The 17,406-nt window shown below is 43.6% G+C and overlaps 1 protein-coding gene across 2 annotated transcripts in view; it reads left to right on the forward strand.

The window, feature by feature from the left end:
• TMEM266 (transmembrane protein 266) overlaps positions 1-17,406 on the forward strand; it is a 138,600-nt gene that overhangs the window by 57,728 nt on the left and 63,466 nt on the right. For both annotated transcript variants that reach the window (XM_051982437.1, XM_051982438.1), the window contains exons 4-5: positions 10,764-10,918; positions 17,042-17,115. In XM_051982437.1, coding sequence (XP_051838397.1) covers positions 10,764-10,918; positions 17,042-17,115 — 229 coding nt within the window. The remainder of the gene's footprint in view (positions 1-10,763; positions 10,919-17,041; positions 17,116-17,406) is intronic.

Consider the following 17,406-nt stretch of genomic DNA (forward strand, 5'->3'; position numbering starts at 1 on the left):
TCCATGGGAGAAAGGTCGTTGCCATAGTTAAGTCCATCGGCAGCTTCTAGTTCCATTTATAGCTCCCGGGGAAGAGATTTGGAGCTGCAAGGAACGCCAGAGAGCATCGAGGTCCACCCACTCCCGAACAAGCCTCCCCTTCCCGGCGTCCCCGGCGAGTGGCCAGCCAGGCTGTGCTCAAAGTGAGGGGGACAGAACGTGCTTTTATTAAGCAGCTACTCTGTGCCGGGCACTGTGCTAAGCAGTTTCCACCTGCCTCAGCAAGGCCGACGATAATGCGTCTTTTTTAGTGGAGAAACCTGTGTGGGACCTGACCGAGTTCCCTGCCCTTTTCTAGGTCTCATTGTCAGGAACTCTTTCCTTCCATCCGCCTGAAATCTGCTTCAATGTGCTTCCACCCATTGAGCCATATTTTCCCCTTTGGGATGAACCAAAACAAATGAAATCTCTGATCCACAGGACAGCCTTGGAAATATCTGATGTTCTGTGCCCCCATCTCATTCTCCTTTCCTCCAAATAATCCTCTTATAACATGATCTCAAGCAGGAGTGTGCTACAGTCAGCTCACACCGAGAGATGATTGTTAAATGTTCAGTATGATACTTAGGACAAATTTATTCATTCATTTTGTTGTTCATTTTATTTATTATTTATTGTTTTGTTGATTGTCTAGATTTAAGAAAGAGATGGGGGAAATATTAATAACGCAGATTAAACTTTAAAACATACTGTGGGCTTTTGGAAAGCTGATTGTTAAACATTTACCAGCACATCACTGATTCTCAACGTCTCCTTTCCTCCTCTGGATGCTCTCCCAAGTCCATAGGCATTTATTAAGTGCTTACTATGTGCTGAGCACAGTGCCTAATAAACGGGGATATAAAAAAAGGCAAAAACAGTCTCTCAAGGAGCTTACAATCTGATGGAGAGGCAACATGCAAGCAACAATGTATCCTGGACAGGATAAATTAGACACAATCTCAGAGGGAAAGCACTAAAATGAAGGATTGTGAAAGGCTTCTTGACAAAGGTGAGATTTTATGTGAGATTTGAAGGAAGGCAGGGAGTGGAGATGAGGAGGGATAATATTCTAGGCATGGGGGAGAGGCAGCCAGTGAAAATGTCCAGGCCCCAGAGATGGAGTCTCTTATACAAAGAACAGCCAGGAAGTCAGTGTCATTGATCCTAAAGTACATGGGAAGTATAAGAGGACTGGCAAGGTAAGACTGGACCAGGTGTGTCAACCAGGGATGAATCCAATCCTCTGGACATGGTCTTACAGGAGCAGAGTATAGAGAGAACATCCTTTCTGTGGTCCTGGCTGCTAGACCTTCCTTAAAGCAAACTAAAATTGCATTAGCTTTTTGGGGCTGCTATATTGTTCTCCAATGACATTATCACCTTTCTTTCTACGTCTACTGATCTTCACCCAAATAACCTTCATGATTGCCTCTCTCTCACCCAATCCTGTCATCTCCCCTCTGCCCCAGAGGTCCTGGGTTCCCCCTTCTATATATTCCACTCCATTTAAATTAAGTGTGCTCTTCCAGAGACATAGCCCAATCCTGGATTCCATCCAAACAAGATTCAGGAATACCTTTCAGATTAAATTTGCCTCATTGTGTTAAGATTGCTGATTCACCTTGCTCGCTATTTATATTCTCTGTTTTTGGATATAGACATTTGAAGCCACGGACTTTGGGACTGGGCAGTTTCTTGGCTTATGCCTCCTGTGACTTTCTGGGCATCTTCATTCTGCTTTTCAATTTTGAATACCTTTTGGGATCAGATTTGCAAGACTGAGCAAAAATTTCTTTTTTTAATTAAAAAATTTTTTCCAATCAGAAAAAATCCACTTTCTCTTCCTTTCATCCTACTCCCTCCAGTTGAAAACAAAGGAAAACAAAACCCTTGTTTAAAAACCCTTGTGAATAGTCAAACAAAACAAATTTTCCATTGGCCATTCTTCTTGTTGTTCAATTGTTTTTGGTCATGCCCAATTCTTTATGAGATTTCCTCGGCAAAGACATTGAAGAGGTTTTCCATTTCCTTCCCTGGCTCATTTTACAGGTGGGGGAAACTGAGGCAACCAGGATAATGACTTGGCCAGGATCACACAGCTAATAAGTGTCTGAAGTCACATTTGAACTTATGAAGATGAATCCTTCTAGTTCCAAGCCCTGTGTTTTATGCAGCACAGCACCATTAAGCTGCCCTAATTAGGTTCTTACCAGCTTCTTTTAAAGGGCACATCATCGCTGGGCAGGAGTCCATCATTCCTTGTTTTTAAGCCATTGTCCAGAAATCCTGTTCTAGAACACCAACCTAACTGGCTGCTCATTTCCCTTTTAATCTGAAGCCCCTGTTCTCAATTGGAAAGCAGTGATAAAAAAAACCACCACCTGTACCCCCATGATCTTCAGTTTACTACCCAACGCTCTCTGCTCCTTGGCAATGCTTTCCTGACTTTGTGTTGCATCCTTTGTGTCCGCGTGTCAGCAGAAGTGGACAGCGGTCATCCGGTTTGACAAGGCTCTCCATTCTGCCTTGGATACCTGCCCCAGGAAGATGGCAGATTCCCATAATTTCATTATCGCATTGACAAATAGCTGCCCCTGCAAGAGATCTCCAATCCATCACAATTGTTCATTTCTTTTTCCTCTCATTTTTGCTTCTCTCTCACATGAAGGCACCTATGAATCTACGTCTTTTTTCCTTGGGGAACAAGCAGCTGCTTCCTCCTTGCAAACAGCTTCCTATCCATTACCTCCAAGTGTTCGGTGGTCCTCCTCCTTCTACCCTCCAACTTTGGACAATTTTGCCTCTTCAGCTCACGTTTCTCTGTTTCCACACTAAAATTCTTTTAGAGTACATTATTTACTCTGGAGTATGAACAGGCATTTTCAGAGGTCCGGTACCTTTTCTTTTAGGAGGTAGCCTGAGCTTTACTCATAGATAATGATTACTTGGCTAGGGCAGAAAGACAACCATCACCTACTCTACATGGGTCACACTCTCCCCATCTGCTCCTTCTCTTTCTCTTTGCTCACTCAATATGGTCCAAGTGGCTTTGGAAATCAGAGAGCAAAATACAAATCCTCATTTGCTCTTGGGCAAGGCTCTCTAAAGTTCCTGTGCTGGGGAGGGAGGCTTGGCTCCATAAGCTAATGTGACTTTTCAAGGCCTTCTGACCCAATTGCCCGAGTTCTCTGACTTTTGGCACAGGCCCATCTAAGAGAACAGGGAAGGATTCAAAAGGTGTTATTGAGAATAAATGTGTCATTGTCCTTGTAGAAGACTCAGTTTTACCCAGCCCTTGGGATTTTCTGCCTAAAACTATCATAAACTGAGAACCCAAAGCATGACAACTTCCGAGACACAGAGAGAAAGGGAGGAATACTCAGGGAAAGCCAGTCCCATGGCTTTCAGTTCTCTGCCTTGAAGAGGTGCCTCTGATTCTTTGACTCCACTCCACATTGTCAGCTTGCCAGCTTAGGAAACACTGTTCCGGAAGCTGGTGTGCCTCTTTTTTATTTTATTAAAGCTTTTTATTTTCAAAACATGTGCATGGATAATTCTTCAACATTAACCACTGCAAAACCTTGTGTTCTAATTTCCCCTCTTCACCCACTTCCTCCCCTAGATGGCAAGTAGTCCAATATATGTTAAATATGGTAGAAATATGTTAAATCCAATATATGGTATACCTCTTATTTTTAAATAAATTGGCTACAGATAGCCCAAGAGTTTAGCATTATTGGAGACAGTTGCTTCGAAGATGAGTTGTCTCTCCTCCCTGTAGTGAGAACAAATATGTCCGATTGCTCCTAGACTGCTCCTTGGCTCCGGCCATAACCAGCTCTCTAGGGGTGGGGTTATACATAAGAAACTCTTTTCAGTTTAATCTGCCCTAGGAACTCCATCTTTGAAGTCTAGGAAATCATAAGGACAATATAATAAGCCTTCATTAGTAGCTTTTGCCAGTTTTGAAGTGTAAATACTTACACTCAAAAAGGTTAAGAGTCAGCATTCATGAGTCTCTGCAAGCTGGCTCAGTCTGCACTGGCACTGACCCATAGTTTGTCCCCCCCACCCAGCATCTGGGTGTGTTCCATCTTAAAGTGAGCAATAACTTGCCTAACATCAATCTAACTCTTATGATTAATATTTCTCTTTGACATTAAACCACATAACTTTTAATAGAGATGAGAAATTAGCATATAGGATTGTAGTTACTGAAGTCTTCTTATGTAATAAAATCATTGATGAACTTTTCCTCAGATTGTAGAGTTTGACAAAGCCTGAGGGATCATCTCATTGATTCCCCTCATTTCACAGAGAAGGAAACAATCCCCAGAAATAAAATAGCATGCCTAAAGTCATATCAAACAACAGAGCCGGGATTGAAATCGTGTTCTGTGACTCTAAGCTCAGTACTCTTTCAAGATTTTAATGGGGACAGGGAAATCTTCCTTCTTTGAGTTATCTTGGAAATGGATTCCCAAATGCCTTTTCAATCGTTCATCTTTAGCACATTTTTTTTTTTAGGGTCTGGATGCGCTTTTTGGCTCAGTTTTCTTTAATCTATTTCTACTTTCTTATTTCATCACACAATGATGTGTTAAGAGATCCAATGTGGTGGCGGCTCCACTATTATATTGTTAGAAATATCCTGGCAAATCTGCTCCACTTCAGGTCTATTTGTTGTCCTTGTAAATTCTCCAGGTACCAGGTGGCAAAGTTCATGCTTCCAGAAAGCTTTCAATCACCTCATTTTCCCCTTAGCTGCTCTTCTCTTTTTGTTCTTTTTAGTTATTTTGACCTTGAAAGATACCAACATAAAGGAACACACAAAAAAATAGAAAAAGAGACGAGTATATTTTTATTATGTGAAATCTGGAGGTTTTTGTTTGGTTTTAGTATATAATAAATATGCAACCTATTGTTTTAAAGCTTTCATTCTTTGTGGCTTTTTCTAAACTTCATTCTGCTTTTTTTCTGTACATTAAAAAAAAGCTTCAATTTTTTCTTTTTTTGACATTACTATCACTAACCTCTGTTCTTCTCCTCTGATTCCTTTCCTTCTAGAAAAAAAAGATTGCATTTAAAACAAAATAAAGCAAAATATTGATCTCATGCAAAAAATATCAGTCTCATTTGGCACCTCTAGCCCGTTAAGAAGTGAGCAGTTTGCTTCATTAGCTGTCTGGAATCAGAGTTGGTCTTGCATTGATCAGAGTTACTAAGGCTTCCAAAGTAGATTGTCTTTACAACATTGCCACTCCTATATAAATTGTTATCCTAGTTTTGCTCACATCCCTTTGCATTTGTTCATACAAATCTTTGCAAGTTTTTCCAGATCCATTCCCTTCATCATTTCTTATAGCACAGTAATATTTCATTATATTTATATCCATAATTCATTCAGTTATTCCTCTAATTAATGAATATCTCTTCCCTTTGTTGTTTTTTACCATTTTGTGAAGCAACATTACTCATCGGTTTCTATTCCAATTTTCCTCCATAGTATTTTCCATATGGACTTACATTCTAAGTATATAAGTGGGAAGTTATACTCTAAACATAGGTTGTTGTGTCTTTCTGCTTAAGAGCAAAATATTTGCTCTCTGAGAGACCAAGCTATTGGGCTTTTTGGCCCAGTCTGGTAGTGACTATTTTATATTGTTTAAACTTCTATGTGGAAAGATGTTCATCAGAGTCAATGTCTTTACTTTTATCCATTCCTCATTTTTCAGAATCAATTGTTTGATTCTTTGTTTCAGAATTGATAATGTTTGACTCTTTAAGACCTCCATTTGGGATTTTCTTGGCAAAAATACTAGAGTGGTTTGCCATTTCCTTCTCCAACTTATTTTCAGATGAGGAAAGAGGCAAAGGGGATTAAATGACCTGACCAGGATCACATTTTTTAGCAGGGAAGTATCTAAGAATTCAAATTCAGGTTCTCCCGACTCCAGGGCCAACGCTCTATCCACTGCACCACCTAGCATAGCATATTTAATGAATTGGGTTGTTAGTAAGATAATCACATGATAGGTTTTCTCATCTATTTTCTTTCTTCTAATTTGGTATTAATTCTGACTAATTTTTACAGGTGACATTTTAAAAATCATCATGCATTTAAATACAATATAAAAATCAAGAGAGAGTGATTTATGCTTATGTATACATATGCTTTACTTTGTATAAATTATTTATGAACTGGTAAGCTTTCCTTGAGAAGACTTAATATATATAATTTCTGGTTTTCAGGTAAAAAATATAAATGGGAAGGGTGGGCTAATTTCTATCTATGGTCCCTCCCAGCTCTGACATTCTCTGTTCTAAGGGCCCTCCCAATTCTGATATCTTCTAGTCTAAGGTTCTTTTAAGCTCTAATATTCTCTGTTCTAAGGTCCCTTCCAGTTCTGACATCATATGTTCTAAGTCCCCTTCAGTTCTGACATTCTGTGTTCTAAGATCTCCTCCAGCTCTGACATTTCTTGTTCTAAAATCCCTCCCATCTCTGACATTCTCTGTTCTAAGGGTCCTCCCATCTTTGGCATTCTGTGGTCTGAGGTATCCTTTAGTTTTGACATTTTCTGTCCTAAGGTCCCTCCAGTTTGGACATTCTCTGGTCTAAAATTCTTCTTAGCTCTACTATTCTATGTTCTAAATTTCCTCCCAGCTCTGACATTCTTTGTCAATAACTTTTCACTAAGGTGACTTTGGGAAGCTCTCCCCAATCTGTCTAGATACACAGAGTTCCCATCTCTGAGAGTCGAGGCAAAAAAAACCAACAAAAAAGAAGCCTTCTGCCTGCCAGTAAGCCAAGCATGACCCTGCTGGGGAGGGAGATGGCCTTTGTCTGCCTGTTCCTCTTTATTTATCACCTCGGGAACGCACCTGGCTGAGGTTTCAGATGGCCATCAACTGCTGTCAGTTCCAGGGGGCACAGCCAATTCCACTAGGTTTGATGTAGGATGGAGAGAGGGGGGCTCAGTAACTTAATAAAGGCTTCATCCCCAGGGGAGCCTTAAACAGCCCTTCCAGGAATGAGGGATGTGTCAACAGACAGAGGGAAGAGCGGAGAGGAAGAAAATCTCCTGGAGAAATTGCTGAGGCAGCCAGGAGGCCATGTGAGAAGGGGAGGCGGGATGTGCGAAGGAAGGAAATGGGGCTGAGAGAGCCTGGCCTCTGAGGCAGGAAGTGTCACGTAGATGAAGGAGGGTCCTCTCCCAAGTGTTAGGGAGAGACACACGTAGGTGAGATAAGGAGGCATGAGTCAGGAGAGAGAAGGACCAAGGCGTCATCTTAGCCAAAGGTATTTTTAAACATCAGGAGACCTTGAAATACACAAAAATGACGTACAGCCTTCTCTGGACCAGTAGCCTACCTGTGGATGACTGGGCTGGGCTTTGGGGTGAAGTCGTCCTGTCCCGTCCTGTTCCTCGGAGCCCCACGAGGGTTCCACGGCCCTCTCACTTTTCCTTTGGAATGAGTAGATTCCCATCAGTTTGGGTTCAAACCAAAGATCTGTCATTTTTGTACCTGACCAGCCTGCTCAGGAAGTCAAGGGGCTGGGAAAAGCTTAGCAATAGAAAGTAAACCCCCTGAGGGCAGGAACTCAGTCATGGTTATCTTTGTATTCTCAGTGCCTGGCATAGAGTAAGCACACAGTAGGTAGTCAATAAGTGCTTGTTGACTTGTTGAGATCATGGATGTGGCACAGTGGATGGAGTGCTAGACTTGGAATCAAGAGAGAACTGAGTCTTCAAATTCTGCTTCAAATACTTATTAGCTGTATATGGACAAATCATTTAACTTTTCTGGGTATCAGTTTTTCATCTGTAAAATGGGGAGACTTGCTGGCTCCACAGAATTGAAGATTTAGAGATAGAGGAGACCTGAGAGGTCATATTATAAGATGCCCTCATTTTATAAATGGGGAAACTGAGGCACAGAGATAACAAATGAGTTAGTGCCGTGGTCCAGATTAGTTAGAACTCAACAATCTTGATTTCCCCCCCTCTTTCCCACTTCTTGTTACCTCCTGTTTCTCTGCCCTTGAAAGGTATAGGGTGTTCCATACCCAGCTCTCAATTCCTGGAAATATTAACTTTTTCTCTGGAGATCATTTTGTGCAATCTCTTCATTATCCATCTGAGAAAACTGAGGCCTAAGGCTTGCCCAAAGCCACTCAATTAAATAGTCAGAATTTGAACCCAAGACTGCCTGGTGACAAATCTGAGACTAGAACTCAGCTCCTAAACAGATCACAGCCTCCAGGGACTCCTCCGGGAGTCCCTCCAAAATCCTAGCATGAAAAAGGACTTTAGAAGCCAGGGAGTCCACACAATACAACAACAGGAATTCCCTCCATCCCAAACCTGGCCCTCCGTTTGAATATTTCTAGTGATGAGGAGTCCACTGCCTGTCAAGGTCTGCAATAGCCTTGCTCTCCAGTATGACTTTTTTACCTCCTTCCTCTGCTCTTTACCCCAATGCTTCCAGCCTTCACTTGAGGGATTCCCACCCCAGGGGGGTGTCTTTTGGAAGGTCTGTGGTATCCACTCCCTTTTACTTGGTCCCTTCCTGGTCTAAAACAGGCCACTGATGGAAGGCCTCTGGATTCAAATTCTGTCTCTGATGATTGTCTGACCATGAGCAAGTCACTGGACCCCTGTCGGCCTCAGTTTCCCTATCAGTGAAATGAAGGGGCGGGAACAAACAATCTCTAAGATGCATTTTAGGTCTTGGAGATTAAAGCCATTTAATGTTTCCATGTCACATCGCTCACTTCCTCTCCACCCCCCCCCCCAATTTCATCAGGTTCCATGTGTGTGTATTGTATCTCACAGTCACACACTCGGCATCAAGGCCCCCAGTATCTGGTGTTAGAACTCCAAGGGGCCTTTGAACACAAATCAAGACAACAAGCACTTATTAATCATCTTTGAATACAAGTCAAGACAACAAGCATTTATTAAGTACCTTCTATGTACCAGGCACTGGGGATCTAAAGGAAGACAAAATATAGTCCCTATCTGCCAGGAGTTTCCACTCTAATGAGAGGAGTAAACACATAAACAAAATGTGTGCAGGCAATATGACAAATAAGGAAACGTGTTTAAAGGATTGCACATGTTTAACCTGTATCAGATTGCTTGCTGTCTCAGGGAGGGAGGAGGGGAAGGAGGAAGAAAATTTTGGAACACAAAGTCTTGCAAGAATAAATGTTGAAAACTATCTTTTCATGTATTTAGGAAAATAAACTACTACTGAGAAAAGATAGATGCGGGATAAATTTGAGATGTCATCAGATAAATCAGAGTAATCAGAGATAAATCAGAGTAAAGGCAGTAGCATTAATGGGTGGGGAAACACTTCTTGTGGAACGTGGTATCTGGAGCTGCTGAAAGACGACAATCAGATACTGGGAAGATCGGCACCCGCCCCTTGCAAGAAAGCAGGCAGGAATCGATGCAAGAAAGGTCTACATTCTGGGCATGGGAGACAGTCCAGCAAGGCCCCGATCCAAGAGATGGGATGGTTTTTATGGGTGTGTGAAGGAGGCGATGTCTGTCCACACAGTTGTGTTTAGGTCCAGTTCATTTGTTGTTCATTCACTTCAGTTGTCCTGAACCCCATTTGGGTTTTCTTGGCAAAAACACTGGAGCATTTGCCATTTCTTTCTCCAGCTCATTTTACAGATGAGAAAACAGGGTAGAATGATTTGCCCAGCGTCACACAGCTAGTAAGGGTCTGAGGTCACAGTTGACTTGACTCCAGGCCTGGTGCTCTCTCCACTGCACCATCTAGCTGCTAAAATCCAGCTCAGAGGGAGACCTAAATAAGCATCCCTAGAATTTCTTCTGCCCACCCTTCTCCTACGGAGACTTTGATTCCTTCCTAAGAGGAAAGCAGGAAATTGGAATTAGATGTTGGTTTTCCTGCTCTCCTCAGACAAAGAATTGAAACAGGGACAGAATTCTATTTATCTTCCCACACTCCTGCCACAAAAATAAATCATTTACACATATATGTGTGTGTATACATACATATACAATTATTATTATTAGTGTAGGGAAAATAATGTTAAATTCAAGTAGAGCTCTTACTCCTAATACCTTAAAAAGGACTGAATATACATGTGTATATAAACACACATACGTATGTATATGTTAATAGATATTCACACACGTAGCAAATCTGTATAACAGAGACTTGACTTCCCATCAAATCCTGGCACCATAAAGAATACTCAGAGCAAATAAACCTTCTGAGAAAGGTACATATAGGACCTAACACAGGACAAAAAAAATTAGCCTAAATTTATCATGTGTTTTATTGCCTCCTGTTTTTACATCATTTCTGCCCATAAGCTTTTCTTACATCAGCATTGAGCCTCTCACTTGTAACAAATAAAAACAGCTCATCAGGGATAATCAACATGGTGTCTGTCTCTGACAATGTATGCGACATTTGGCTCCCACAGTCCCCCACCTCTCCGCTGGAAGGAGGAAGGTCCGTTCATCACGGTCACTCTCTTAGCATTCTTTTCGCTCCATGTTTATCATAATCATCTCTTTGCTTTGTCTTGCATCAGTTCAGGCAGGTTGCCCGTGTTTAACCCATGGAGGACAGGAGTGCAGCTTGAGGCCATCCAGGGAGGCGGTGACGACCCCAAGGCGGGAGCCCTGGCGGGTCTTTGGTGGGGGTGCCCGGCTCCTCCTCTCCCATCCTCCCGCTCTGTCCCCCAGGTCCAACTGGCTGAAGCCGTGCTGCGGAAGGCGGGCTTCCGTGTGGCAGGTGTTCCTCCTGAGCGCCAGTCTCAACAGCTTCCTGATAGCCTGTGTCATCCTGGTGGTGATCCTGCTGACGCTGGAACTGCTGATAGACATAAAGGCTCTCCAGTGTGAGTAGCAAGGTGGGAGGGGAGGAGGGAATGTGTGAGAATGAGTGTGTATGTGAGTGTGAGTGTGTGTGAGTGTGAGAGTGTGTGTGAGAGTGTGTGTGTGAGTGTGAGTGTGGTGTGAGAGAGAGTGTGAGTGTGAGAGTGTGTGTGTGAGTGTGTGTGAGTGTGAGTGTGATGTGAGAGAGAGAGTGTGAGTGTGAGAGAGTGTGTGAGAGTGTGTGCGTGAGTGTGTGTGTGAGTGTGAGTGTGAGTATGAGAGTGTGTAGATACACGTCTGTCTTTACTGCTATATCCTAGGAATGCTTGCCAGTGACAGCACACCCCTGTGGGCGGGACTTGTGCCTTCCTTGGGAGAGCTCCAAACCAGTCAGGGACAGCCTGGCCCATCCTGTGGTTCTCCTGGTCACGGGAGCAGATCTGACCAGGGGCCATTTTCTCCTCCCCTGCAGTGGGGCAGGGGCCATGGGTAGAAAGGAAGCTGGACCTGGAGGCAGAGAGCCCTGGATTCTAATTCCAGGTCACACGCTTACTGCCCGGGGAACAAGTCACTCACTTTCCTCATTTGAAAAGCGAGAGGATTGAACCAGATGAGTTCTGCCAGGTTCTCTCTGCTCTAAATCTAATTCTGTGATCCCCTCAATAACTTGTACACACAGTCCCCTCTCCTGAATGTAAACAAATCGAAGAAACTCTTCATCAGGAAAAACTTGGGGCCCCTACATAGAAAATGTACTTTTAAAATTGTTCCAGGTGAGTCTCCTTTCCTTCTTCACAGCCTTCCTCCATCAGAAGAGAGGGTCCCCAGCCTCCTGGCGCTCCCGAACCCCTCACAGAGTTTAAAGATCTGCTGTTCAAAAATCTTTGCTGTCCCTCTTCTTCTCTACCTGTCACCATCCCCACATGCTTAACAGCTGTCAATCATGTAGTATTTTGAGATTTGCAAAGCACTTCTCATATGTTAATTCTTTTATTCCTCCCAACAAATCTGTGAGGCAGGTGCTATTATTATCCCTTTTTTAAAGATGGGGAAACTGAGGCAGACAAGGTTAATGACTTGCCCAGGATTGCATACATCATATTTGAGATGAGATTCGAACTCAGATCTTCCGACTTCAGATCCAGCGTTCTATTCACTGTATCTGGCTCATTGTGCCTTCCTCCAAGAAAGAGCATGAGGCTCATGAGGGAAACAAGGAAATATAAGCAGATAAATGGAAAAGTTGCTTTCACTTCTTCACTTCTAATTCAGCTCAATGCAAAGGTCGCTCCCAGAGTTCCTTCCATGGAAGCAAAGACGTCCTCTGCTTTCTGCTTGATCAGTGGGCTGAAGAGAACTGGTCTGTCTTGACCCAGGATATTATGGCTGCAAACTGACCCTTTGTCCAAATCTCAGTTTTGTCCCTTAATGCAGTGGTTCTCAAACTTTTGTTCTCAGTATCTTCACATTGTTAAAAAAAAAAAAAAAAAAAACTATCTATCTGTTCAAAGAGTTTTTGTTCACACGGGTTATATTTATAGCTCTTTACTATATTAGAAATAAAAAAATAATTTTGAATTTGTAGACCCTCTGAAAGGGTTTCAGAGATCCCAACAATCCTTTGGACTACACTTTGAGGACCACTGACTTAATGGATGTGTCAACCCAGGCAAGTTTCAAGTCCTCAGTTTCCCCAGATATCAAATGAGGATTTTGGACCCCCAGTCCTGTCCTCTTCAGCTCTGATTCTCTGATCTTTGGGACCCTCGAACCGTCCACTAGAGAAGCCCTTTCTAACAAAGGATGCTTGTCAGAACAGACCAACTTTCTGTATCGGACAAACTCATCTGACGTTAATGTGCCTGATCCCTGGGTCCCAGTGAAAGTATTTCTCCAGCATGGGGTTGACAGACATTGGCTTTATACTCAGCCAACCTGTCTTGAATTAGAGCACGTTTTATTTTCTCTCCCTCCCGCCCTCCCCCTCATCCACACTGTCTGATTTTTATGCGATTTAATCATAACAGAGACTCTGGTTCCATGCCGTGAATTCTCCATCGGTCCCTCGCCGCTTCGGCTTGTAACCGAACCACTGGGTAGGGCTAAGAAACCAGCAGACACGGACTGGGATTTTGCTTAAAATTAAGTATCCAGGAGATTGGTTTTGGTGGGAGATCCAATGGCAGCTCATAAAAGGCATCTTAAATTCCATAAAATGGATGGCCAGAGATTTATGGCGCTTCTCAAACGAGCCGTAAAATAAAATAAAATAAAATAAAAAACGGCCCAGGAATTCATTTGAGGAACAACGGACGGAGAGAGTTTTATGTTCTCAGTCTTCCTCCAGTCCTTTCCAAATCACACAGATGCTGGGCTCCCTGGAGCACTTTCCCCTGACCCCAAGTGGTTTCAGGTCCAGAGGAACCAGACCAGTTTGAGGGGCAATCTTCTAAAGCCAGTGGCCCAGAAGGAATGTACCCACAAAGCCAAGTCCTCTCCCTGTCACTTGTCTAGTGACATGGTACTTGCTCTCCCTGTGAGAGAACTAGAACAGACCTTAGAGCTCTGGTCTAGTTAAGACCTGATTTTAAATCCCACCTCAGACACTTACTAGTTATGTGATCTTGGGCAAGTCATTAACCTCTGTTTGCCTCGATTTCCTCAATTGTAAAATGAGAATAATAACAAAACAGCACAAACCCCAGGCAGGGTTTGTTGTGAGGGTCAAATTGGATAATAATTGTAAAGCACTTAGTATAGCACCTGGCACAGAGTATTGCTATATGAAAATGCTTATTCCTTTCCCTTCCCCTTTCCCAGGGTTCTCACTCCCCAACTCTTCTGGTATTAAAAATAGCCTTGCATACAGTCAGCTTGGAGCCACCGGACTCTATGTCAGGTCAACAGGCAATGATGCTGCTAAGCACTGGGGACACAAAAAAGGAGTTCACAGTCTGATGGTGGGAGGGGTCAGGAGTAGGCAACATACAAAAGCAAAGAACCAGCCGGATCCAGCAGGAGAACTTGGAGGCAATCACAGAGGGAGGCAACAGCATTGACAGGGGCTGGGGAGGCTTCCTGCAGAAGATGTTTAGCTGACATCTAAAGGGAGCCTCGAGGCACAGATGAGAAGGAGGATTCCAGCCACTAGGGACAGCCAGGGAAGATGCCCAGAATCAGAGCCAGAGCATCGCATGTAAAGGACAACAAAGAGGCCAATATAACTTTCAGAAAGTCCCTTCCCCTCTCTGGCCCTCGATGGAAAAATAAGCCTCCTCATGCAGTGAAGGCTCTTTTAGGGGTGTCTTCTATAAACCTTAAAGAGCTATTGAAATGAGATCCATTATTGTTACTAGAGAGTGGGTGACACAATGAGTAAGCAAGCCCAGGATTCTGATACATATTAGCCGTGGGACCCTGGGCAACTCACTTAATATTCAGAGAACCTCAATTTTCCCATCTTTAAAAAGGGGTTATAATAGAAGCAGAAGAGCCAACCTCAGAGCTTAGGAAGACATTTAAGTGTTGCCTCTGCTATGAGCTGGTTGTGACTCTTAGTTTCTCAGTGCTATAGATTAGTCTTTTAAATTATAAATCTGTGTATTGATAGAAGGTGCTTCCTCACCTGGGAGTCCCTACCTTGATAAGATCACAAATTTAGTTAAAACTCCCTGTGTGAGCTTGAGCAAGGCACTTTCTCTAAGTCTCAGTTTCCCCTCCTGGCAGATGAAGAGTTGCATGAGATGGTTCCAAAGTCCCTTCTGGCTCCAAATCCTATGGCTGTCCCTTTTGGTACCTTATTCCCCTCTCCCTTTTTCACCACCAGTTGCCCAGATTCATTATGCTGCCCCCTGGGAGGTCCAGCCTTCCCTCTCAGTGGAGCCCCCACTCTGGGCTTTTCATGACTTAGAAATATTTATATATACTCAGCTGCTGATCTGGAACAGGAATGAGGGGGCTAAATGGCTAGGCTCTCCTCCTGTCCCAATAGGGTAGATGTAGGATAGCTCTCAGGATGTGATGCTGGTGACCTGAGAAGTAATGGAGTCCCCCTCCAAGGTCACTCCTCTACCTGAATCTCCCTAGTTCTGACAATCAGGGCTTATAAAAAAGGATCTGAGTTCTCAAATCCCACCTCTGTGACTTTGGGTAAATCATATAACCTTCCTGAGTCTCTGTTCCCTCTTCTATAAGAAGAAAGGATTGGGCAAGATGCCCACTGAGATCCCCATGCTCTATCACTGACAGCGGTTCGTGCGAGGTCCCCAGCGAGTCACTGAACCCAGCCATCCCTCCAGACGTATCGAGGCTTTCTTGGCAGGTCTTCCGTGTCAAGGCCCTTGCAGGGAGACAAGAAATCCCCCAAGGCCAGCACCTTGGAGAGCGTAGGGGAGAGGAGGCGCCTGACTCTGGGCAGTGACTAAGGGAAACAGCCATTAGACATGAGTCACCAAGTGTCAGGACCAAAAACGTCCTTAGACTTCCCAAGAATGTCACACCTAATTTTTTGAACATGAGGAAGCTGACCCAAAGAGAGAAAGAAGCTGGTCAAAAGTCAACACATTAATCAAAAAAGACCTTGCGGTAGATTTTAAATCCAAAAATGATACATTTCTGCCCTTATGGAGCTTACATTCTAGCGAGGGGTGCAGGATGTCCACAGACAGGTAAATATAGGATAATTTAAAATAAATGTACAATGAAGGGGGGTTAATAATTAAGGGAGTCGAAAAGACAACTCTTTTCTTTTGGAGACTAGGTCTCCCCGTCTTGCCCAGACTAAAAACATGGCAGACATTCATGAGCACAGTCCCACAGCTCGTTGGTTCTTTGACTTGCTGTTTCTGACGTGGGAAGGTTTGTCTTTGTGGCTGAGCTGCCCAATGGCCCCTGCTCCTGGGGGACTCCCCCGTTAGTGCTTTAGGTCATCTCTGCAACTCAAGCTCTCAAATTCAAGCAATCCCCCAGCCTCAGCCTCCCCAGCAGCAGGAACTATAGGAAGCGCCCCCATATCCAGCTGGCAATGACCTCTTTCAAGAATTTAACCCTTGTGCTGATCTCTAAAAGGAACTAGGTATTTGTAGTAGTGAAGGTGAAGAGGGACAATGTTCTAGGAATGGAGCCTGGGCAAAGAAGGCAGGAAATAGCGCCATGTTTAAGTAACAATGACGAGGCCATTTTTGCTGGGACATCACAGAGGGATAATGGAAAAATAGGCTCTAGTCAGATAGTAATGAGCCTTAACACGGGAATGATTTTATCCCCAAGGCAAGTGACACGGGAATGTGTGAAAGACAGCTTGGAGAGGGGAGAGGCTGAGTATGAGTAAGACCACTAAGGAGGCCACGTAGCTAATAAGAGGCAAGTCCCCATCCAGGTCAAAGTGAACTGTGAATATACCTGCTACCCTTAGGCTGTGACTAGGGGATTCATAGAACATTGGTGTTGAAAGGGACTTTCCCTTTACAAATGAGGAAACTGAGTTCTCAGCACATGAACTGATTTACTTAAGATCACATAGTCGGTAAGTCATAGAGTTGGGATTTAAATCCAGCTCTTCTGCTTCCAAGTCTGGTGGTTATAATGGTCCCATTTTCAGATGCTTAAACAAATCCAAGGTGGGGAGAGCATCTTCCCAAAGTTAACTCTTAAAGCCTTCCATTGGCCTTGAGGGAAAGGGTTGGAATTGTTTGTCTTTCTTTCCCTACCCTGCACAGACACACACACATACACACTCACACACATACACACACACACACACTCACACACATACACACACTTACACACACATTCACTCACACACTCACAAACATACACATATACACACACACTCACATACATACACATTCACTCATACACACTCACACACACATACACACATTCACACACACACACACACACACACACACACACACACATCCCCTCAGCTTGTGCCTACATTTCTCTTCATGATCATCTTTGAGATTTTCTATCTGTTGACTTCAGTGACACTATATTCCTAGGATACACCCACAGGGGATTTTTCCCTGCACTCCCTAGAGCTGGCCCTGATTCCAGGCTCCCTAATTACATTCTAACTACCCCCTCCTTATGCACTTAACTCCTTGGTCCTAAGCCTGGCTTTTCTTGTACCGTGTTCCTTGCAGTTTCAAATTCCTCCCAGTTTGCTGGAGTCAGTCACTGGATCAGCCTGGTCATCCTGTCTGTATTCTTCTCGGAGGTGGGTAAAACACTAGATCCCTTCTCTTCAAAGAAAGCCACTTATTAGCAATGGAACCTGGGCAAGACCTTCGATTCCCTGGGCTTGAGTTTCCTCATTTGTAATATGAGGGGCTTTGAGGTGCTTTGGCGAATGGTCTGTTCTCTCTTTCCTGGCCTCTGGGATACTAGTCATTTATCTGCATTCTCAGCCCAAAGCCCCACCTTTTTTGGCCCCTTGGGCAGTTTTCTGAAGTTAACTGATAGATGAAGGGTTTAAATGCACCAGTTAATGAAATGCCTACATTGATGA

The sequence above is a fragment of the Antechinus flavipes genome, chromosome 2, assembly GCF_016432865.1.
Source record: "Antechinus flavipes isolate AdamAnt ecotype Samford, QLD, Australia chromosome 2, AdamAnt_v2, whole genome shotgun sequence".
NCBI classification, from domain to species: Eukaryota; Metazoa; Chordata; class Mammalia; order Dasyuromorphia; family Dasyuridae; genus Antechinus; species Antechinus flavipes.